Raw genomic sequence first — 25,551 nt, 5'->3', positions numbered from 1 at the left:
CCATTATTTTTGCTGTTGAATAGATCCGCTAGCCGGTCTAGTATTTGGGGTGATAAAAGATACGTTGGTACCCCTAACCACTCCTTCATATTGATGATCAATCAGGTGCACATCATGAAAAGACGCAAGTATCAGCCTAGATCATTCTTCCCATCCACTTTGGCTTGTATCCGACGTCTTTTATAATAAATAGGTGTTTGGATACAATTTTGGGTTCCATGCCCCTCCCCTTCGTTTTCCAACAAATGTCGAGCCGATACTGGAATTTGAAAAGGCATAACTAGGACTTCAGCTATTACTTCTGACTAAGTTTGTCTAACATTGACAACTCCTTTTTTTAGATACTGTGATGACTAGAAGGTATGTACCCGTTACCCCCCCCCCCCATATTCACACACAGAGGTCAGAATGCTATCGGGCCCGAAAAGCATTGCTTGATACCTTTCATTAAGTTTTGTTTGAACCACCTCTTTTGGTAGATGTCCTGAAGAACGGAATCTGACAGGAATCTTAACCCCAATAGAGGTTACATTATATTTGGACCCAAAAAGGCACAGCATAGAGATCAGTTCTCACATTACGTTAACTCTTGTTTAAATCCGACGAAAATGTTCCGAAAGATGTACTAATTACAGTATTTAATTTTTCTAATGCAAGAACTTGGTGACCCTCTTTCGTCCGTGGAGGTCATTTTGTGCCCAGACGCTAAAAAGTACAACAAGGACCTTACTCTTAATCATCCCACCTTAAAGCTTGTTTGAGATCTTAAAACCCCTTTGGCTATATATACTGATAATCAGCATTAAGGATCCTCAACTTTTCCTCCCCTACAAAGACCAGATCAGGTTTCAAGCCCAAAAAAGTATAATTAAAACATCAGCTTTTATATTCCTGAAAGTAACGGTTAGACCTGAGACCCCCTTCTGGTTGACAAAAATTTAGGGACTCCCTATCACCAAGCAAGGTGGATTGTGCATGAATTCCCAAAGGGTCCAAATAGGACACTTAATTTTATCTGGTTTGTTTGAGATCTGACAATCAGTTATAGCGTTTTTCGTAATGACAAGCATTTAGAGACCCTCTTTCTCATTGAGGTTGGAACGGATGTGGACCACAAAAGGCTCTATCGGGACACTAACTTTCACTGCCGCCCGAGTTGAGGTCTGACAACCCTTTTTGCTAGATGCCCTGACGACAATAATTTAAGAATCCCTTGCTTTCCCCTCTCCTAAAAACTTTGAATTTTCAGAAAATCGTAACTAGGACATTGGGACATTAGCACTTACAAACACTAAGTTTGGCTAAGATCTTACATCCTCACCTGTTAAATATCCTGGATACAAGAATTTAGGCAAACCCCTCTCTCTACTTAATTTTGATTGGGCACCAACTCACAAAAGGTATAGCTGGGGCGCTTACTCTTACTCCCCAGAAGATTTGTTTGAAATATAAAGGCCTGTTTTGGTAGGTTTTGTGATGCCAAAAAAGTTTGGACCTTCTCCCCCCTACTAGGGTTTAAGTAAATAACGACGAATACCACACTTCCTTTACATAATACAAACAACAAAAGTTAAAAACAATAAAGGATTATTGCAAGACAGTGAAACATTTTCTAATTAAATATATCGGCTCTATAAATATAAGAGTAAAAAAAGCACAGATAACTATGACGCTTTTAGACATAGCTATTTATAGCTTTAGATATTTATTGAGAAAGGGGTTGGCCCTGAAATGTCATAAGTGTTCTTGGATAAACCGTATTTTAAGGGATATTGGAGTTTGAAGGCTATATAAGCTAAACGGCCTCTGCGATTCTGAAGCTATATTATCTAAAATGTTGGAAAACTAAAGCATTGTTCGCGTCTCTGACTGATAAGAGTTTGCGATTAAAGAACCCTGTGTGGCATTATGGCCTCTGAAATTCGAAGGCTATGTATGCTAAAATGTTGCTTGAGTCTCTAATTGGATACGGGTTTGCAGTGAAGCCCCGTAGGGAAAGACAGTTGCCTTTTTCATTAAGTTTTAGAAGCCTTAAGAATAATTTTAAGCAGAGAAACGGGTCTAAGCCCAGTAAAAAAAAAAAAAAAAAAAAAAAAAAAAAAAAAAAAAAGTTAATATTTCACCCGAATAAGAAAAACGTGTCTCTGACGCGGACTAAAACTTAAAAAAAAAAAAAGAAACCAAAAAAGTCAAATAAAAATTCTTAAAACCTATTATGATAGTTGCTACTGGTACAATCGTCACGGGACCATTATGCCCTTTCCAAAGGGACGACAGGCTGGAAGTAAAGGGGCTTTGGAGTCTTCACCCCTTTTATATCCTTTTAAATACGTTGATGTACTGCATTCGAACTCTTCATGCCACGCTGTTTTATGAGGTTTTAAACTGATGAAAGTAGACCTTTTGGCTTATTTCCTTTAGTGTCTTATATTGTATAATCCTTTATCCTTGAAGTCGGGAACTATCCTTTGCGTGGGATAAAACTCGGGTTTTATCGGGGGGGGGGGGGTATCACAAAAATGTGTAAACTTTGGCCATTAAATTGCATGTACTGTATTAAATAGCGACGAATACCACACTGCCTTTCCATAATAAACAAATAAGTAGAACAACAGGGAAATTTTTTTATACAAGACAGTGGAACGCAACTTTAAATGAATATTTCGACCCTATATCCAAGGGCCGTCCTCAGCAAAACAGACGAAGAGAATAAAAACAATATGAAAGAAACTTACATTAAAATTCAATCATTAAAACTGAAAGGTTTTTTTAAAAAAATGTTTTAAAACAGCCCTAATATCATTACTTGAAGGAAGTTCAACCAGGACTCTAGTCCTGGACTAGGACTCTAGTCCTGGACTCTAGTCCTTGGATATAGGGTCAAAATATTAATTTAAAGTTGCGTTCCACTGTCTTGTATAAAAAAATTTCCCTGTTGTTCTACTTATTTGTTTATTATGTACTGTATTCATAGTTAAGAAAAGATCCTACTGATTTTTTTTATTTTCTTTTTTTTACAAATTCTTGAATGTCTGGTAGGTGATAAAACATATTACGGTGTAATAATAGTAATTATTTATCTTTTTCTTTATTGTAAAAAAATATATATATATATAAAAATGGTGAGGTAACAAAAAATTGGAAATGAGACAAAGACAAAAAGAAAGATAAATAAGCGAAATCATAACATCTCAAAACTGGCGGCAAAAAAAGACACGAACTAAAAAGGAAATCAAAATAAGAAAAAGGATGACTGTCCAATGAGTTAGGTTTAAAGTAAAAAAAGAATCTTCTGGCAGCTTATCTGATAACTTTTCAAACAAGTTATGGGTATTCATTTCTTTGTAAATTTAGGCATCATAAACTGAAAAAAATTTTCTAGGTTTTTACCCTTCTCTTAGAAAAATCTGAAGGGTTTTCCTTTTCGAGGGGGGTTTTCAGGTTTTCCAGGAAACTTGTTAATTCAAACTTTTGTTATAGGTGTTTTTCGTTACTAAGCAACCTGGAGTTTTCAGTTTTGTTGCATTGCTACGCAAGCTTTAACTTAAGCGTATAGACCAAAAGATTGATGGGTGTGGAACTACCTACCTTCGCTTAGGATAGCCCTTAATATGGTATTAAAAGGGACGGAGATTAAATATTTTTTTTTTATCTAAAAAATGAAATTAAAGTACGGCGTCAAAACTTGAAAGGAATTGAAATTATACAACTCCCTCTGACTCAATACTCTAAAATTTAGTTTTTATTCATTGAGAGTATGAGTACTGTATATAATGTATTAAATTGTAGCTCAAAGTACAAAGACATGACTCCAAAAATTCGAAATTTTGCACTTCGAGATTTTGTAAGTGGATTCTTGTGAATTCAGAAATTAATGGTCTAATCTACATCAAGATATCAACACCTTTTTTACGGGGGGGGGGGGCTTTCTGTTATGAAAATATGCATTTTTTTTGTGAGTCACCTCTACGCTTGACAAATTTTATATATTTGATTTTTTTGGGGTACCACAAGGTGTTTGGTAACCACGAAGAGATTTTGTGCCCTTGCAAAAATAAAATCATTCGGGAAAAAGGAATGATAGGCTGGATCTTTTGTCTAATCTCTTACTAGGTTAATAGCTACCGCTGTAACCCAAACAAGTTGATTCATCACCCTATAATATTCTTGAAAAAATGTTTAAATAATATATATTGAAATGTTGAAATAATTATGAATAAAATGTTGAAATAATATGTATTGAAATGTTGAAATAATGATGAATAAAATGTTGAAATAAATAATATATTCGTACGCCTTCTCACCTCACTGTTTTATAACTTGATTTAAATTGACTCCTTTAGTGTCACATGTAGTTAAATTTCTTCTCCCTGTTGCCACGGAAACCCTGACGTGGACCCTTGTTGCTGGGGAAAATCGTAAAAGTTTGTGCTTGTGATAAAACTAGGGTTCTAGGGGAAATATCGCCACAGAAATGTACAAGATTTGGTTTTTAAACTACTCGCATTGTATTCCTTGTTTACTAACAGTCTTACTGAGTAATTTTGGTTGCAAATTCTTGGACCTCTGGGAACTGGTGACAATTTTATAGTATATTTATAGTAGTGGTAATGTAGTTTTTGCCCAATATATAAAATTGTAAAAAATAGTGAATAAGAAAGGAAACAAAAACAGAGTGAGTAAAAATCCAACAAGATAAACAAACAAAATTGTTTCGGGCCTAGATAGTTTAGGGTAAGGTACTAAAGCAAAAAAAAAGCATATTTGGACAGCTTATACCATTACTTCTCTAACGATGTAAGTATATCAGCAGCTTGGTAATAGTTTGATACTCCTTTCTTATCCTTTTCGTTTGAATTTACAGATCCACCCTCACCGCAGGGAGCGCGGTCTCTAGTCATGATTGCCAAGTGCCTCCAAAACTTAGCCAACCTTGTGGAATTCGGAAGCAAAGAACAGCATATGGAAGTAGTTAATCCCTTCATATTGAAGAATAAAGAAAGGATGATTATGTTTCTGGATACTTTATCGGTTAGTATTTGTCATTGTGTCAGTATTTGTCCTTAAGAAGTAGGAAAGTAGGTAATCTCCCTTCGTTAGAACCATGCCTGAGTAAGGGTGATGTGGGGTGGTAGCTTCCTTCTTAGTGTAGAAAAATGTTTTCTTTTGTGCATGACAAGATTTCATACGCATCCTTACCGACGCAAAAGATGAAGAAGCGGAGGTAGAGGGGCTAAATCGTGAGTAAAGTCAGGAAAATTTCCGGCAGAGTTAGTCAGGTGGCACCACTAACTTTGTTTTTATTCGCTTTAAATGGAAAAAACGGGCTTTGTGTTTAGTTGTCTTTTATTTGCAAGCTCTATTATATTTCTTTTTTTTATGTTCCGATGCTGGAATACGAACTTGTTAACTTGTAGCAGGTTTTATTCACAAATTAATGTTAGAAAAAATAATTTTCATTTTTCTGAAAATATTACAAACATCCTAGAGGGATGTCTGTCTAAAGTGCGATCTCGTCAGCAAATTTAGCGTGTTTGAAAACTCCTGTTCGTGTATTTCAATAACTTCCCTAACTGAATACTGATTAGACCCTTCCCCCCCCCCAAAAAAAAAAAAATTGTAACGCTTCTTTGGCACTGTTTTTTTCTAGCTATTCGTGCGTTTTCTTTTCTTGCTTTTAAGTTTCGTTTTAAAAATAAATGTCCTAGTCCCAAGAATTACAGGCCTCCCACTGGGTTCATAATTTAGAAAAGAGGTTCTTAAAGTTCATATCTTTTCTTGCAATCAGCTGGAAAGCACTTGCGGTTGCCGTCTTTTTTATTATAAAGGACAAGCGAAGCAAACATAGAAGAGTTTAATTTAAAATGTTTCAAACTGTAACACTGCATGTTTTGTGAAGATGTGGAGCTTCCTCCACATCACTTCTGAAAAATGTGCCAAGTCGATGGGTAACCCTCGTTGTTTCAGCTGAGAGACTTGATGAGCAATGGGATGTTCTCGATGAGCATCTCCTGAAATTCATCCCTAAGAAAAGACCAGAATTGATGAAGTACAGCGGATACCGAAAGATATCTGGTAGTCTTCTCGAGCATACCACAACCAAAGCATTAGTCCTCTTTGTCATTTCTTTCGGAAAGCTATTTGCTCTGCTCACAGAGTTGTTTCAACGGGAAGAACCCCCTATCCACATTCTGTATGACGAAATGTGTCGACTAGTAATGATGACTGCCAGCCGTTATGTCAAGCAAAGTGCTTTGTATGATATTCAGGAGAAAAAACAATTTTTTCTGAAATATCGGAAGGGTAACTACCTCCCGGGAAGTTATGATGTTGGTAGACTCCAGGATAAGAATTTGAGAGACACTTTCCAAGAACAGTCTAATACTAAACTTGAGACTTTAAAATTTGATAATGTGGAAGATGGTTGGAATAATTTTGAAAAAATAACTTGTGAAATTGCTGATAGGCGCACTAGGGAAGAAAGATGGAACTGCAGCTAAGCGTATTAGTGAACAAGTTTAATTTTTAATTGACAGGAGGGAGGAGCTGCACAAAAATGTTCTTAGTTAAACTTCACATGAAAATAATTTTAAGATCAAGAAAGTGGAGTAAACATTACAATATGAAAGGAAGTGGAGCGAAGTAAAGGCTATAGATAAAATTGTCGGGATCTGGAAGATGCAGCTAGATGGCGTAATAGTAAAATATTGTACTGGCATGTTAACAAATTGAGAGGTAGTAGTCAATCCGGACTTGGCCCAGTTAAAGATAGGAATGGGGCCGCAATTAGCGATAAGGAAAAAACTAAAGAGAGATGGGCCGAACATTTTGAGAATTTGTTTAACCGAGATAGAGTTGAAAAAGAGGAAAATGAAAAAGTTTTGATACATTGGATGTGAAGGAAGATTTTTTTTGTGAGGAGGAATTAGTGACAGTAAAATAACAAGGCTCCAGGTGCAGATAGGGTGGTAAATGAGTTTCTTAAATAAGGTGGCTCTGAGGTTAGAAATAAGTTACTGAAGATTATGAATATGATTTTTGAAAAAGGGGAAGTACCTAACGATTTTAGGAAAACCTTAATCAAGCCACTTTATAAGAAAGGTGACAAAATTGAATATGGTAATTATGGAGGGATTAGTCTGGTCTCTGTAGGTAGTAAATTACTTAGTAACATGATATTTTTAGACTGATAGATGCCGTAGACAAAGCTTTAAGAGAAGAACAGTACGGTTTTAGAAAAGGTAGAGGATGTGTCGACCAAAATTTTCACTCTTAGGTTAATAATTGAGAAGTGCCTGAGTTTTCAAACAACTTTGGTCCTCAGTTTTATAGATTATGAGCAAGCGTTCGATTTCTGTTGATAGAAGAGCTTTAGTAAAGGTTTTATCCTTGTATGGTATACCAGACAAATACATTAAAGTGATTAGTGATATGTACGAGAATAACACTGCTGCGGTTAAGGTTGGGAATTAGGTTAGCAGCTGGTTTTCTATTAAGTCAAGAGTTAAGCAGGGTTGTGTTCTATCCCCCTTTATATGGATTAATTAAAAAAAAACTTTTTCCAAAAAATAAGTTTTTCAAAGAAAAGTAAAGAACTCCATTAAACCAAAAATGAGAAAAAATAATATAAAATAATCTACCAAACGTGAAACTACCACAAATCAGCATCGTTAAATAAATGAAACTCAAAACGAACAGAAATTACAATAAATAACCGAGTCAAACTCAAAAAGAGCAGAAATTAACATAAGTTGGACTCAAAACCTCTATGCCTCCCCAAGGCCAGAACATAATTTGCACTTGTTCATTTTATATTGACATAGTCTTTTCAGAGAAAAAGAAAATAATACTTTAAATCTTTTCGTTTTTTTTAAAGATTTATAGTTTGGCCTGCTATTTGTATGCTGGAGAAAAATTTTCAGCAATTTATAACAACATACACCCTCTTAAAAATCTGGAACCAAATAGAAGTTTTTAATTTAGTTTCATACCTCGTCTATTTGACCTGAAATGGAAAACTTGATACCATTCGCAAAAAAATCTATATACTTTCTTGGATAGCTTGGATACACTTACGCTATTTTGATTTGGTTAAATATTAAGAGCAGAAGTAGCCCCAGAAGTTTGAACATAAAACCCTGAGTCGTTCTTGGGATACTGCTGAGATGCCTTATTGGGAATTAGCATTAACACAGTGCATTTTGATTTAATCTTTTGGCAACATTTAGCTTTTAAACATAAAGTCAAATGGGAGGGGGGGCGTGGGAAGGGGATTAGTTTTCCTCCAATACTTTTGACCATTAAAAGGGCGTCAGCCTTTTTAATTCGCAATCAAATGAACCCTTTTCGATGTTCCTACAACAATTCCCTCAATACGTAATGCTCCTGTCTGAACAACAACAACAACAAAATAGTGTTTGATATCCATATCAATCTTTGTTATAAAATGACAAGCCGTCCAATCACTTTCGACAATTAAAAAGGGCACTAGGACTTTCGATTTCCAATCAAATGAGCCCTTTTTGAGTTTCTACGACAACACTTCCTATAAACACCTTATATGCCCCCAGGGCATAAATCACAACTCTTACCCTAAGGGCTGTGAGGGTGGTTGTCGTCATCTAAGACCTAATTTTCAGAACTCTCAACTACGTTAAACAAAATGACTATCTCAAAATTTGGATTGGATGTGTCTGGGAAAATGGTGGGCGTGAGAGGGGCGTTAGTCTTTTTCCAATCACTTTCAACTATTAAAAAAGGCACTAGCCCTTTCAATTTCCAATCAAATGAGCCCTTTTTAAGTTTCTACGACAACGCTTTCAATAAAAACCCTATATGCCCCCAGGGGATAACTTACAACCCTCGCCCTGAGGGCTGGGGGGGATGTCATTCTCAGAGACCTAATTTCCAGAACTTTCTACTACATTGAACAAAGTGGCTGTCTGAAAATTTTGATTGGATATGTTTGGGGGAATGGTGGGCGTGACAGAGGGGTTAGTTACCGTCCAATCACTTTCAACTATTAAAAAGGGCACTAGTTCTCTCAATTTTCAATTTAATGAGCCCCTTTTGAAGTTTTTATCTTAGAATCTGTATCATTAAAAACCATTTATGCCCCCAGGGCAAAACTTACAACCATCGCACTGGGGATTCTGGGGGGTTTGTCGTCCTTAAATACATAATTTCCAGAACTTTCAACTACGTTGAACAAAATGGCTATCTCTAAAATTTGATTTAATGTGTTTGGAGAAATGGAGGGCGAAAGAGGGGGGTTAATTACTCTCCACTCACTTTCGACTATTAAAAAGGGCAATTTCAATTTCCAATCAAATGAGCCCCTTTTGAAATTTCTACAACAACTTTCTATATAAACCTTATATGCCCCCAGGGCATAACTTACAACCCTTGCAATGAAAGCTCTGAAGGGTTTATCATCCAAAAAGACCTAATTTCCAGAACTTTCGAATACGTTGAACAAAATGGATATCTCAAAAATTTGATTGGATATGCTTGGGGAAATGGTGGGCGTGAGAGGGGGGTTAGTTGCCCTTCAATCACTGAACTATTAAAAGGGCTATAGCCCTTTCAATTTTCAATTGAATGAGCCCTTTTGGATGTTTTTACAACATCAATTTCAATAAAAACCTTATCTACTCCCCGGGCATAGCTTAAAACCCTTGCCCTGAGGGTTGTGAGGGGGGGGATTGGTTGTCATCCTTAAAGACCTTATTTTCAAAACTTTCAACTGCGTTGAATAAAATGGCTGTCTAAAAAATCTGATTGGATGTGTTTGGGGAAAAGGTGGGCGTGAGAGGGGGGTTAGTTGCCCTCCAATCACTTTCAACTATTAAAAAGGGCACTAGTCCTCTGAATTTTAAATCAAATGAACCACTATCCAATTTTCTATGACAAACATTTCAATAAAAACCTTAGATACCACACAGACATAATTTATAACCGTTGTCATAAAGGCTCTGGGGGGAGTGTTCTACTCAAAAGCATAATTTTCTGAAATTTGAACTGCGTGGAAAAAAATGGATATCTAAAAATTTTGATTGGATGTTTGGGGAAATGGTGGGCGTGGAAGGAGTGTTAGTTGTCTTCCAATCACTTTTGACTCTTAAAAAGGGCACTAGCCACTTCAATTTCCAATCGAATGAGCCCTTTTTGAAGTTTCTACGAAGACGCGTTCAGTAAAAACCTTATATGCCCCCAGGGCATAACTTACAACCCTTACCCTCAGGGCTCTGGGGGAATGTCCTCCTCAAAAACATAATTTCTATCTGGAAATCCACAACACTGAACAAAATGGCTATCTAAAAATTTTGATTGGATGTGTTTGAGGAAAAGGTGGTGCGACAGAGGGGGACTAGGTGCCCTCAAATCACTTTCGACTATTAAAAAGGGCACTAGACCTTTGAATTTCCGATCGAGCCCTTTTTCAAGTTTCTACGACAAAGATTTCAATAAAAGTTATATGCCCCCAGGGCATAACTTATAACCCTTACTCTGAAGACTGTGAGGGGAGTGTCCTGCTCAAAGGTAAAATTTCCTGAACTTTAACTGCGTGGAACAAAATGTCTATTTCAAAATTTTGATTGGATGTGTTTGGGGAAATGGTGGGAGTGGAAGGGGTTTTAGTTGCTTTCCAATTACTTTCGACTATTAAACAGGGCACAAGCCAACTTCTAATCGAATGAGCCCTTTTTGAAGTTTCTACAGCAACGCTTTCTATAAAAACTTTATATGCCCCCAGGGCATAACTTGCAATCCTTGTCCTGCGGGCTGTGAGGGGTTGTCATCCTCAAAGACCTAATTTCCAGAACTTTAAACTACGTTGAACAAAATGGCTATCTCAAAATTTAGATTGGATGTGTTTGAGGAAAAGATGGGCGTGAGACGAGGGTTAGTTACCGTCCAATCACTTTCAACTATTAAAAAGGGCACTAGCCCTTTGAATTTCCAATCGAATGAGCCTTTTTTGAAGTTTCTACGACAATACCTTCCATACAAATCTTATATGCCCCCAGGGCATAGCTTACAACCCTTGCCCCGAGGGTTGTGGGGGAGTGTCCTCCTCAAAAACATATTGTCTATCTGGAAATCAAATACGCTGAACAAAATGGCTAACTCAAAATTTTATTGGATGTGTTTCGGGGGGATGATGGGCGCGGGGGGGGGGGGGGCTAGTTGCCCTCCGATCACTTTCGACTATTAAAAAGGGCATTAGCCCTTTGAATTTCCAATCGAATGAGCCTTTTTTGACGTTTCTATGACAACGCCTGCTATAGAAACCTTATATGCCCCCAGGGCATAACTTAAAACCCTTGCCCCGAAGGTTGTGGGGAGTGTCCTCCTCAAAAACATGTTTTATATCTGGACATCAACTACACTGAAAAAAATGGATCTCTCAAAATTTTGATTAGATGAGGTTGGGGGAATGATGGGTGTGGGGGTGGGGGGGGGCTAGTTGCCCTCCAATCACTTTCGACTAGTAAAACGGGCACTAGCCCTTTTCAATTTCCAATCGAATGAGCCTTCTTTGAAGTTTCTACGACAATGCCTTCTATAAAAGCCTTATATGTCCCCATGGCATATCTTAAAAACCTTGCCCAGTGGGTTGTGGGGCAGTGTTCTCCACAAAAATATATTTTTTAGGTGGAAAACAACTACGATGATCAAAAGGGCTATATAAAAATTTTGAGTGTAGGTGTGGGAAGGAATGATTGGCTTGGGGGGGGGCTAGTTACCCTCCAATAACTGTCGAGTATTAAAAAGGGCACTAGCCATTTGAATTTCCCATCGAATGAGCCCTTTTTGAAGTTTCTACGACAACGCCTTCTATAAAAACCTTATATGTCCCCAGGGCGTAACTTAAAACCCTTCCCCCGAGGGTTGTGGGGGAGTGTCCTCCTCAAAAATATATTTTCTATGTAGAAATCAACTACGCTGAACAAAATGGCTATCTCAAAAGTTTGATTGGATGGGTTTGGGGGAATGATGGGCGGGGGGGGGAGGGGTTAGTTGCCCTCCAATCACTTTCGACTATTAAAAAGGGCACTAGCCACTCCAATTTTCAATCGAATGAGTCCTTTTCGAAGTTTCTACGACAACTCCTTCGATACGAAGTGCCCGGGTATGGAAAAAAAAAACAAAAAAAACACACATTGTGCCCACATCGTTCTTTACTTAGGCAGCGCTAGCGCGCTGCCTCTGATTATTTTGATGGACTTTGTCTTAAGGAGCACAGGAAAGGCAATGGGAGACCACGGAATCAAATGGGGAGGAAAGAGTTTCCTTGACTTAAATTATGCTGATAATTTAAGCATCCTAGATGAAAATGTGAGCAAAATGAATGAAGTTTTAGAGGTTTTGGGAGTTCAAGGTGCTAGCATAGGTTTGAAAATTAATGTTAAGAAGACTAAGGCTAGGAATAAGTGAAGATGAAAAGGTGAAGTTGGGTAATGAAAAGATTGATCAGGTGGACAGCTTCACTTACCTTTGTAGTATTATCAATAAAGATGATGGGAGCAGTAAAAATGTTAAAAGTAAAATAGCCAAGGCTCAGAGTGTTTCTTCACAGTTAAAAAAAGTATGGAAGAATAGGAAAAAAAGTCTGCAAACCAAGATTAGAATATTAGAAGCTACAGTGATGACAGTGGTCAAATATGGCTCTGAAGCATGGGCGCACCGAAAAGCGGATGAAGATTTACTAGATGTTTTCCAGAGAAATTGCTTACGAATTGTTCTGAGTACACGATTGACCGGCCGTATATCTAACAATAAGCTGTACGAAAAATGTAATTGAATACGGCCCTTTCGGGCAATATTGAAGGAAAGTTTAGGGTGGCTAGGGCACGTTGTGTGGATGAAGGATGACATATTGCCGAAGATTGTTCTTTTCGGCAAACCGTCTAGGTCTAAACGGAAAGCAGGTCTTCCTCGTCTGGGGTGGGAGGACGTCATAAAGAAAGATTTAAAGGAAATGGGAACTTCATGGGCGGGTGTTAAAAGGGAGGCTTTGAATAGATTGGGATGGGGGAAGAGCGTACGTAGCTGTATTTGCCTCAGGCGGCTTGGTGCTGCGGTGAGTTGTTAGTATTAGTAGTAGTAGATAAAGTAGCATGCGGTGACGTCGTTGAAAGTGCCAGAACTACTTACCTGGCCGCTCTCCGCCATATTGAAGAGACATCACTAAATCAAAGTGCCGTTCAGAATTTCTGGCGCCTGCGGCTGGATGATTCGAATCTGGAGGTAAGAACAAGCGACTTTGAGAAAATTGTTGGCCTTATGCCTTTCCTTGTGAATACTGATTCTGCCAGTGACGAATGGAACTTGCTCCAGCTAGAACCGAGTTTGCCTAAGAATATGACTTGAGCGAGGATTGATGTTTTATGGAACTCGGTTTTTAGTCTGAAAAACTATCAAGGACAGACAAATATCCTCTTGTTTCAAAGATAGTAAAAACTGCTCTCTGCATGTCGCATAGAAACGCTGACGTTGAACGTGACTTTTCACGGTCAGGACGGATCATAATCGAGGAAAAATCATCGTTAAATCTGAAAATGCTCAATGCTAGACTGATAGTCTCTGACGCTCTAAAAAAGTTTGAGAACAGGCCCGAGTTTGTCCTTATTAACAGAAAGCTGTTGAATTCCGGGCAAAATGAGTGCCAGAGCTATAAACTGTCCCTGGAAGTTTAGTTATCTAGACAGACTGAAGAGCAGTCCAAAAGGAAAGAAGAAGAAGACAAGAAGGCAAGAGAAGAGCAGGAAAAAAGAGGATGTTATCTGAGAAGAAGGTTATTGAACACCTGAAAAAAGATTTGATTAAGAAGAAGCCAGTTGAAAAGGAGAAGAGACAAGTAGCAGAAAGGCTTCTTCAAGAAGCTGAAAAAACCCATATATATCAAAGACTTTGTAGAAATAAGCCTTGTACAAAGCTACAAAAGCTTTGTCTCCGATCAGTCTAAAGGTCTTCACGCTATAAGCCTGAGACGGGTATTTGTATGTTATTAGATTATATATTTTTTGCTGTTGGTGGCGAATATCAAAATATTCAGCTTATTTTGGGTTCTGATTTGGAATTTGTTTGTTCAACCCTTTCTGAACGACAGCAAATACGTTAATGTCAAAGAGTCTTTAAAACTTAGAGAAAACGAATGCCTTAAAAGCCCCCCCCCTCTCTCTCTCTCTCTTTTTATTTCTCTTTTTTTCTACCCCCCTCTCTCAGTCACCCACCCCGTTCTCTCTGTTTTTACAGCTAGCGATGGAAAATTGAAAATACGATAAAAGTAACAGCCTACTAGACTTTGATAATTTTATCCAAGCTAATAATGATAATTCAATCTATGATAATTGTTTTTCTTTTATTCAGACCGTAAATGGAAAGCCAGAAGGTGAAGGACTAGGATCCCGTGGCGATATAGCAAGAGATCTTGGAACTCTGCACCATATTTGTGTAACGCATTTAAGGGAGCTGCAAATAAGAGCCAAGTCTAGCGTAAGTGTTTTTAAGCCATACTAAAACTTATTATTCTTACTATGAGTGTTTGCAGAGGAGGGCAGGATGGATATTGATACTATTACTTCTACTTACAATTGGTTGTGGTAGCAGGTCGCCTGTAGATAATATGATGATGGTCAACACGCGTTGGCGATTTTTCTTGATGTCGCAAAGGCGTTTGACACCGTAAATCATTCGTTGCTTCTTTTTAAACTAAAGTCTTATGGGTTTTCAACACAAGCTGTTAAATTTTTTTCATCTTACCTTTCTGGGAGATGACTAGATTGTGTTGATAAATCTCGTGATCTCTGTTCCGAAACTTTTCCAATTAATTACGGAGTGCCTCAGGGCTCTGTTCTTGGGCCTATTCTATTTATTCTTTTTACAAATGATTTGCCAGAAGTTTTGCGTCTTTGTAAAATTATAATGTTTTCTGATGATGTAATAATTTTTGCTTCTCACCGGGACCTATCAGTTCTTTTCCAGAACCTTGGAAGTACGTTACTAACTGTATCTGATTGGTATTCAAGGAATTTACTAGCTCTTAATGAAAAAAAATGCCAGTATATGTTATTTTCGCGAACTGGATCAGTAGTGTCAGATAGCTTCTCTCTTTTTTTGAATGGTCTTGAATTAAGACGGGTGGATCAGTTCAAATATCTTGGGATTATTTTGGATGAAAATTTGTCGTTTCATAAATATGTAAAAACACTTTCGTTAAAAATTTCCCGAAATATTGGCATGCTAACTCGTCTTTGTCACTTTTTTCCTAAAGCTATTCTAAAATCTATTTATTATTCTTTTGTCCACCCATATTTTCTCTATTGCATTTCGGTTTGGGCATCTACCTTTCCGTCTGTTTTCAAATCTCTTCAAATACTTCAGAATAAAGCAATGAGGATTCTTTTTAATATTGATTGCAGAACTTCAGTTAGACACCTATATGGGACTTCAGGAATTTTCTCTTTGGACCAACTTCATTTAATTTTTATCTCTAGTATTTGTCATGATTATCAATATAGTAATTTACCTGTAAATTTCTCCGGCATTTTCTCAACTAATTCTCAATTTCATAATTATCCTACTACGCATCGTTCAGACTTTTCGTGCGAAATTCGCCCGACATCGAGAGCGGGATTCAGCATCCGTCACACTGGCCCAAAAATCTGGAACTCAATTCCTGCATCAGTTCGAGAATGTAGCAACAAGCGACATTTTCTAGGACTGGTGAAGAAATATCTTATGACATGCTAGGCATTTTTTTCATTAGGATTATCTTTTTCGTTGTTGTAAAATTTAGTTAGAAAATGGCTGTGTATTTTCGTTGGCAATATTTTCAGCGCTAAAGTATGCCACCAGGCATGTGCGCTGTTTTGTGACATTTATTTATGTACGTGTTATAAATAAAAATATTCTACTCTTCTACTTCTACTCTCATTATCTGCCCAAATCCATTCAAAGATTCAGCCCCGTCCCATGAAGTTTCTATCTCCTTTAAATCTTCAAATCTTAATTTGTTTTTTCTGCTTTTTTCTGGTCAAAAAGCAGGCCATCGGCCAAGCAGGCCTTTTGTTTGGAGAAGTTTCTATTTCCTTTAATTCTTTCTTATGGCCTCTTCTTGCCTTGTTTGAGAAATTCCTGTTTTTTTTATGGTCAAAACGTAGGCCTTTTGTTTGGAGAAATTTATATTGCCTTTAAATCTTTCTTATGGCCTCTTCTTGTCTTGTTTGAGAAATTCCTGTTGTTTTTTTCTGGTCAAAAAGCAGGCCATCGGCCAAGCAGGCCTTTTGTTTGGAGAAGTTTCTATTTCCTTTAAATCTTTCTTGTGGCCTTTTTTTGCCTCATTTGAGAAAATCCTGTTTTTTTCTGGTCAAAAAGCAGGCCATCGGCCAATCAGGGCTTTCGTTTGGAGAAGTTTCTATTTCCTTTAAATCTTTGTTGTGGCCTCTTATTGCCTCATTTGAGAAAATCCTGCTTTTTCTGGTAAAAAAGCTGGCCATCGGCCGAGCAGGCCTTTTTTGGAGAAGTTTCTATTTCCTTTAAATATTTCTTATGGCCTCTTCTTGCCTTGTTTGAGAAATTCCTGTTTTTTTTCTGGTCAAACAGCAGGCCATCGGCCAAGCAGGCCTTTTGTTTGGAGAAGTTTCTATCTCCTTTAAATCTTTCTTATGGCCTCTTCTTGCCTTGTTTGAGAATTTCCTGTTATTTTTTCTGGTCAAAAAGCAGGCCATCGGCCAAGCAGGCCTTTTGTTTGGAGAAGTTTATATCTCCTTTAAATCTTTCTTGGGGCCTCTTCTTGCCTCATTTGAGAAACCCCTGCTTTTTCTGGTAAAAAAACTAGCCATCGGCCAAGCAGGCCTTTTTTTGGAGAAGTTTTTATTTCCTTTAAATCTTTCTTATGGCCTCTTCTTGCCTTGTTTGAGAAATTCCTGTTTTTTTTTCTGGTCAAAAAGCAGGCCATCGGCCAAGCAGGCCTTTTTTTTGGAGAAGTTTCTATTACCTTTAAATCTTTCTTATGGCCCCTTCTTGCCTTGTTTGAGAAATTCCTTTTTTTTCTGGTCAAAAATCAGGCCATCGACCAAGCAGGCCTTCCGTTTGGAGTAGTTTATATTTCAGTTAAATATTTATTGTGGCCTTTTTTTGCCTCATTTGAGAAATTCCTTCTTTTTTATGGTCAAAAAGCAGGCCATCGGCCAAGCAGGCCTTTTGTTTGGAGAAGTTTCTATCACCTTTAAATCTTTCTTATGGCCCCTTCTTGCCTTGTTTGAGAAATTCCTTTTTTTTTCTGGTCAAAAAGCAGGCCATCGACCAAGCAGGCCTTCTGTTTGGAGAAGTTTCTATTTCCTTTAAAACTTTCTTGTGGCCTTTTTTTTCCTCATTTGAGAAATTCCTGCTTTTTTCTGGTTGAAAAGCAGGCCATCGGCCAAGCAGGCCTTTTGTTTGGAGAAGTTTCTATTTCCTTTAAATCTTTCTTGGGGCCTCTTCTTACCTCATTTGAGAAATTCCTAATTTTTCTGGTAAAAAAGCTGGCCATCGGCCAAGCAGGCCTTTTTTTGGAGAAGTTTCTATTTCCTTTAAATCTTTATTATGGCCTCTTCTTGCCTTGTTTGAGAAATTCCTGTTTTTTTCTGGTCAAAAATCAGGCCATCGGCCAAGCAGGCCTTTCGTTTGGAGAAGTTTCTATTTCCTTTAAATCTTTCTTGTGGCCTCTTCTTGCCTCATTTGAGAAATTCCTGTTTTTTTCTGGTCAAAAAGCAGGCCATCGGCCAAGCAGGCCTTTCGTTTGGAGAAGTTTCTATTTCCTTTAAATCTTTCTTGTGGCCTCTTCTTGCCTCATTTGAGAAATTCCTGTTTTTTTCTGGTCAAAAAGCAGGCCATCGGCCATGCAGGCCTTTTGTTTGGAGAAGTTTCTATTTACTTAAAATCTATTTTGGGGCCTCTTCTTGCCTCATTTGAGAAATTCAGGCCTTTTTTTTGGAGAAGTTTTTATTTCCTTTAAATCTTTCTTATGGCCTCTTCTTGCCTTGTTTGAGAAATTCCTGTTTTTTTCTGGTCAAAAATCAGGCCATCGGCCAAGCAGGCCGTTTGTTTTGAGAAGTTTCTATCTCCTTTAAATCTTTCTTCTTGGTCTCTTCTTGCCTCGTTCGATGATTCCTGCTTTTCTTCTGTTCGAAAAGCAGGCCATCGGTCTTTCGGCCAAGCAGGCATTTTCTTGAGAGAAGTTACTGTCTGCTTTAAATTATTTTATGACATATTCTTTAAATGACACATTTGAGGATTTCCTGCTTGGCTTCAGATGAACGACTTAAAACTAAGATTTCTGGTAATTATCATACTTCATTCGGAAAGTGAGACGTAACGATCTTAATGTTTCTTTCACTAAAGCCCTAGAAAATGGGAACAAACCACATTTCCCGTACATCTTATTGTTTGCATACAGTTTGTCATACAAGTACCTGAAAATATCCTTCTACGATTTTCTGGGAAATACCTAGCATATATTCCTCAGCCTTTTGAAACATCCCCGTTTTACAGTTGGATTTGACCACTGTTAATACGGAGAATCGTCATCACTATCAGGAATACGACACCTAATATCTCTTTCTTTCAGAAAAAGATAATTTGCTTCTACAAGTTCTCTAAAGGGTTTTACCCAGTGGGTGCCTTTATTTTATAAAAGGTGGAAAAATATGCTTATATAAAGTTATGTTTTCAGTTATAGTTTTATTATGTTATATAACATTATATTTCGTATTTTATTGTATATTACAGAATTGAAATTTTTTATCACTAAGAAGTTCTTTGGTTCTTTGAGTACATTTTAAGTCGAAATAGTATATGTGAAAAAAACAGAAAAACAGTCAAGTAAAAAGGAAAGTCTTATCCAAGAGTTAGTGAAAGGTCCAAAGTTTATAATTCTGGGTTAGAGTCCAAGGTTCAAATGTTTAGTGCAATGTTTGGTCAAAGTTCATAGTTTATAACCAAGGGTTGTAGTCCAAAAGGTCCCAAACTTAAGTCCAAAGTTTAGTTAAAAATCTTAAAGTTTATAACCTAGGATTATGATCCTAAAGGCTTAGGCCTAGACCTTAGGCCCTAAGGCTTAATCTTTAGGCGTTTATAGGTTTTCTTGGAATCAAGGGTGAACATTTCTTACTTTAAAACCCCTACATTCTTACTTTTTCAACTTATTTGTTGCTCACTTCTCTTAATTTTTCTCATCTCTTACTCTCTATTCGTCTCCTACTCTTTCCTCACTCTTGCCCTTTTGCAAGTTTTAAACAGGCTCCGAGGACACTCGGGCTTGACATAATGATTAAATCAAGAAACAGCGGGAAACAGAACAAGGATAGTTTACAGCCAATGGAATGAAACCGGACAAAATGTAAATATTTCGGCAAGGAAGTCTTGAGCTGTTATTAGTATGAAAAATACAGTAAAGAAAGTGAAAAGCCGACCTCGATAACCGAGAAAAAAAATATTTAATAAGAAAAATTGGAAAATAAAAACCTAAAACTTAAAATCTATAATGACCAAAATTTTAAAGACTTGTCCTTTTAGTCAACTAGCGTAAAGATGCAGTAGTGTCATGTATGGAGAGAGGCCCACTCCTCCTTCAGTATTTATTTGACGTGGCAGACAGTATTGCGTAATGACAATGGGGGCGACTCGTATAATTTAAATTCGAAAGATGAGAAGAATAAGATGAGTGAACGTAGATGTAAATACTGACATGACACGCTGAAATCTCGACCTGCTCGAAATCTCGCTCTCAGTCTGTAAAGGTAGCGATTTTACCAACTCAAATTCCAAATTAGGTAAAAAGCCGAATGAAATAAATAAAGTGATAGGATTTATGAAAACAAATGATAATACGGACAGAATATCTACCGTTATCTTGATAATGTTCAGTAAATACTATGGTTTAGCCCGCCCAAAACAAATGGCAAATCCATGAAAACTTTAGCATTTGATAGTAGCTCATTCGGTAGCAACTGTTTAGAAAACCACTGGGTAGTTTAATAGCAGGGGTCAGTTTGATGTGGAAATGAACAAATTAACTACAGGGAATAAATATGAATATTTTATTTGGATTGACATAGTACAATATATGCATATCAACTTGTAAAAAGGCAGACAGAAATGTTGAACAGAATGCGTCTTCTTTATCACAAGAAAGAAACAAGAACAAAATGTATAATCTCTCAAAAAGAAGGGAGGCTGAAGGAAAAAAGTAACTGGAAAAAGGAATGATAATCACGAAAAAATACAAAATATTAAAATAGTCGACTACTGCAAGCTCGAAGAGTCATCTTCTATAAATTCTTTTAAAATACAAAAAAAAATAAAAAATACAAAACAGGCAAAATATGAGAATGGTCCACTACTGTGAGCTGGAAGAATCATATTCTTTAAATTCTTTTTTAATTCTTTTTAAATGTCAGCGTTGATGGCAATTTTCTTGTTAAATCTGATAGTATCTAAATTTTTCTTGATTTCTTTTCCATAACTTCTAGCCCTCAGGGATCTGTAGGGGAAGTCTACATCTAAACACTCGAGCAAAACTTGAAAGAAAAATTAGTGAACGGAAAATATAAAGTGCTCATGATTTGGTATGGAAATACAAACTTTAATTTATGCAAATAATCAAGATTTCTCGACACTGTTGCTCTAGGTTTGCTAATGTGCTCTTTAAATAGCAGAGTTGAATTTAAGTATATGCCTAATCTAACAACATCAACTCTTTTTAAGGAATATTAATATTATATTGATATTAATATTTTGAAGTAATACACAGCTTACTGACTTTGAACTTCTCTCAAAAACCATAAATTCTGACCTCTTTAGGTTAGGAATTAATCGATCTGTGCTAAACAAAGAACTTGTATTCGGAGGAACAGTTTCCAGGAGCAAATATGCCATATTTATGGATCGATCCGGTATAAATTTAAACTGCTGTGAAGTGATCTCAAATCTCGATATCTTTCCAGAATTCGTGATTCCAAGAAAGCTTTAGTATTTGGTAGCAACTGTTCACGAAAAATGAAAATGAAAAAAAACAAAACAATAAGACAACGCAGAAACTAAATATGTCAAGTTTATGGAACATCGAGTATAAACAAACTGCTGTGAAGCGATCTCAAATCTCGATACTTTCCCTGAATTCGTGATTCCAAGAAACCTTTAGTATTCGGTAGCAACTGTCTACGGAAAATGGAAACAAAAAAAAATATGAATAAACAGTAAGACGACACATAAACCAAGTATGCCAAGTTTATGGAACATCGAGCGTAAATAAAGTGCAGTGAAACGATCTAAAATGTCGATACTTTCCCGGAAATCGTGATTCTGTTAGAACTTTAGCATTCAGTAGCAACTGGTTTACAAACAGCCGAGTGGTGTAATACCAGGGGTCTGTTTGATTTTTGATTTCCACTGCAAAAGAACAAATTAACTACAGAAAGTAAATGTGTAAAACTTATGGACAGATTGGGTATAAACAAACTGCTGTGAAGCGATCTTAAATATCGATATTTTTCCAGAGTTCGTGATTCCAAGAAAGCTTTAGTATTCAGTAGCAACTGTCTACGAAACATGGAAACGAAAAAAAAAATGAATAAACAGTAAGACGACACATAAACCAAGTATGCCAAGTTTATGGAACATCGAGCGTAAATAAAGTGCAGTGAAACGATCTAAAATGTCGATACTTTCCCGGAAATAGTGATTCTGTTAGAACTTTAGCATTCGGTAGCAACTGGTTTACAAACAGCCGAGTGGTGTAATACCAGGGGTCTGTTTGATTTTTGATTTCCACTGCAAAAGAACAAATTAACTACAGAAAGTAAATGTGTAAAACTTATGGACAGATTGGGTATAAACAAACTGCTGTGAAGCGATCTTAAATATCGATATTTTTCCAGAGTTCGTGATTCCAAGAAAGCTTTAGTATTCAGTAGCAACTGTCTACGAAACATGGAAACGAAAAAAAAAATGAATAAACAGTAAGACGACACATAAACCAAGTATGCCAAGTTTATGGAACATCGAGCGTAAATAAAGTGCAGTGAAACGATCTAAAATGTCGATACTTTCCCGGAAATAGTGATTCTGTTAGAACTTTAGCATTCGGTAGCAACTGGTTTACAAACAGCCGAGTGGTGTAATACCAGGGGTCTGTTTGATTTTTGATTTCCACTGCAAAAGAACAAATTAACTACAGAAAGTAAATGTGTAAAACTTATGGACAGATTGGGTATAAACAAACTGCTGTGAAGCGATCTTAAATATCGATATTTTTCCAGAGTTCGTGATTCCAAGAAAGCTTTAGTGTTCAGTAGCAACTGTCTACGAAACATGGAAACGAAAAAAAAAATGAATAAACAGTAAGACGACACATAAACCAAGTATGCCAAGTTTATGGAACATCGAGCGTAAATAAAGTGCAGTGAAACGATCTAAAATGTCGATACTTTCCCGGAAATCGTGATTCTGTTAGAACTTTAGCATTCGGTAGCAACTGGTTTACAAACAGCCGAGTGGTGTAATACCAGGGGTCAGTTTGATTTTTGATTTCCACTGCAAAAGAACAAATTAACTACAGAAAGTAAATGTGTAAAACTTATGGACAGATTGGGTATAAACAAACTGCTGTGAAGCGATCTTAAATCTCGATATTTTTCCAGAATTCGTGATTCCAAGAAAGCTTTAGTATTCAGTAGCAACTGCTTACGAAAAATGAAAACGAATAAACAATAAGACAACAAAGAAACTAAATATTACAAGTTTATGGACAATCGAGTATAAATAAAATGTCGTGAAGTGATCTCAAATATCAATAATTACCCGGAATTCGTAATTCCAAGAATACTTTAGCAATCGGTAGCAACTGTTTGAGAAACAGCCAGGTAGTTTAATACCGGGGGTAAATTTGATTCTTGAATTTTAGTGTAAAAGAACAAATTAACAACAGAAAATAAATTTGTCGAATTTATGGACCGTTCCGGTATAAATAAACTGCTGTGAAGTGTTCTCAGATTTCGATACTTTCCCGGAAGGTGCGATTCCAATAAACCTTCAGTATTCGGTACCAACATCTTATGGAAAATGTAGACGAAAAGTGATTTTTAGTCAGTGAAGGGGAAAACAGAAATTAAGCAGATATTTTGGCAAGGAACAAAGTTAGGAACTATTCCGTGACATTTTCTTTTGAAATTTTATTTTAACAGTGCTCTTTTTTCTTTTTTTCTTTTTTAGGGTATCTGCATCAGGGTTGCCAGATTGCACACTTTTCGTGTGAAATGTGCTCTTTTTTTACCTCAGAGGGGATGCGGAAGAGTGAAAATAACTCTTTTTGGTTGCAGTTTTCATTCTCTTTAAATTTCAGTATTTGGCCTATTCGTCGTAAGAGCATGTAACCCAAGGAACAGGGTTGCCAGCTTCCACTTTTTTCGCGGGAAATGCAATCTTTTTTACCTCAGAGGGGCCGCATAAGAGAGGATGCCGAAATTTTTAGACTTGCAGTCTTTTTGTGCAAAAATCACTCTTTTTTGGCTTTGATTTGCTCTTTTTTTGGCTTCGACAGTTGGCAACCCTGATCTGCATGCCCCAATGATACGTTTATTTTCTAACTATTTATTACATCTTGCTAAATTTTATTAGTTTTTAAATCGGTGTTTTCTTTTTTAGCCCACCATAAAGAAGCTAGTGACTGTAACGGAAATGCTGACAAAACATAAGCAGAAATATACTGAAATGATTCGCTAGGATTGTGTGATTATCTGTTTTAACTGGGTTTATTTAAATTAGGCATTTTGTATCTTTAGGTTCTTTAGTTTTTGACTTGGGACGAAAGAACTTTTAGATTCTCTTGGAAGAACTTTTAGGTTCTTTTGAAATGGTTCTTTTGGAAAAGTTTCTAATTGAAAGTAGAAACAAGCTTTTAACTGTGATTCAAATTGAAGTTAAGATAATAATAAAGGAAATTTGTGAAACCAAGTTCTGGCAGAACGGTGAATTTTGTGAAGGGAAAATCCCCAAGCGATGTTGCTATGTGAATTCTTTTTGATTGAAAATGAAATTATCTGAAGTTTTCTTGAAAATTCCTTAAAAGAAGGCGCCTTTGATTGTGTTTCTAAAGAAATATGGCACCAATACTTTGTTTTTACCAGTACATAAATAGGAAGTTTTCATTTTTGCTAGCAGTGCAAGCAAATCTTACGGCCATATAATTTTTCTTTTTTAATCTGACTTGATAAAGGAGTAAACCGAATGTTTGGAGACATAAAGCAGTATCCGTCAGACGATGTTAAATTCGGCTGCCGAAATGAAATTCATATCCTGACAGATAGTTGCTTAAACCCGCTCAATTTTTTTTCGTTTTTATCGGTGTATGAACAGGAAGCGTATTTTTAACTGGCTGTGTAATAAATTGTACTAATGTATGGTATAAATGATTTGAAAAAATTCCGATCTGAATCGAATATTCGCTCTATCGGGCGACGTGAAATTCCGTTACCGAAGTGAAATAAACCTATCTTTAACCTGCTGTATTTTAGCTTTTTCACCGGTACGTAAACCAGGAAGATTTTGTTTAGCTGGCTGTATAGCCGAATTTTATTTCCATATAAACGATGTTTCTAGTTCTGGTATGAAACAGGACGATCCGAATATTTGCCGATTAGAAGAGAAATTTTTGTCGGGCGACTTAAAATTCGGCGGCTGAAGTGAAATTTGACTCCTGTCAGAATCTATGTTTAATTTCCTCTATAAATGAAAACCAATTTTAAAAAGTGATGTTATCAATATGCTATGGAAAATTGTAAATAAATTGTTTTTTGTTTTTTTTTTCTTTCGTTCCGAGTTAATTTGTCTCTTCGTATAATTATAACGCTCAACTAATTTAAATATAGGCTGTATTTCGTAATTGTGTACTTTTAGCTTTTTTTAACATTGCTGCAATAACAAGATTCAAAAGATGATGTTTTTATCCGTTTTAATATATTCTTGAAAATCAAAGGTTACTAAAATAGACAGAGCACTTAATAGCCGGTTTTCTGTGCATATTTGCTTCATTTCTTCTTTTGATCTGTCGGTTCTCTTTAGCTTTGTCACCTGCCAAAATTGAAAATATTTATTTTAAACGTTTTAATATTGTTGTTTTCTAGGATAAAAATTTTGGAAAGGAAAACCAGGCCTTTTATATCATATTTTTAATCCTAACAAAGTATATATATAAACATATTTTAAATGTGTGATATTATACATATGAAGCTAGTACAATATTTCATTTTTTCTTCGAGATTCTCAATATTCTCATGCCAAGCCAAGCTAGCTAGATGGTTCTATGTAGATGCCTTTGGGAGGGGGGGGGGTAATTTTACTCGATAAAGTTTCACAGGATATTATTAATTTTTGACTTTGCAAGCTTGACCAATAGATCAGTGTAGGATATGCAGATATTTATTATTCATGTAGAGTCAACAAGCAATATTAAGCAATAAAAGCTCATAGATCATTATATACACTCCGAAAGAAAGACTCCGTGGC

At 36.5% G+C, this 25,551-nt stretch overlaps 1 protein-coding gene across 1 annotated transcript in view; it reads left to right on the top strand.

Moving 5' to 3' along the window:
• The window catches only part of vap (RAS p21 protein activator vap), a 132,993-nt gene extending 108,147 nt beyond the window's left edge, over positions 1–24,846 (top strand). Inside the window, exons 15-17 of the mRNA XM_089090453.1 lie at positions 4,865–5,031; positions 14,377–14,502; positions 23,692–24,846. Coding sequence (XP_088946579.1) covers positions 4,865–5,031; positions 14,377–14,502; positions 23,692–23,769 — 371 coding nt within the window. The 3' untranslated portion in view covers positions 23,770–24,846. The remainder of the gene's footprint in view (positions 1–4,864; positions 5,032–14,376; positions 14,503–23,691) is intronic.
• Positions 24,847–25,551: the final 705 nt, after the last annotated feature.

This window comes from Artemia sp. Qi Xiang Cuo, chromosome 6 (assembly GCF_049724085.1).
Source record: "Artemia sp. Qi Xiang Cuo chromosome 6, ASM4972408v1, whole genome shotgun sequence".
In the NCBI taxonomy this organism is placed as follows: domain Eukaryota; kingdom Metazoa; phylum Arthropoda; class Branchiopoda; order Anostraca; family Artemiidae; genus Artemia; species Artemia sp. Qi Xiang Cuo.
Note: the sequence above shows the minus strand (reverse complement) of the source record. Positions and strands in the feature narration are given on the sequence as shown.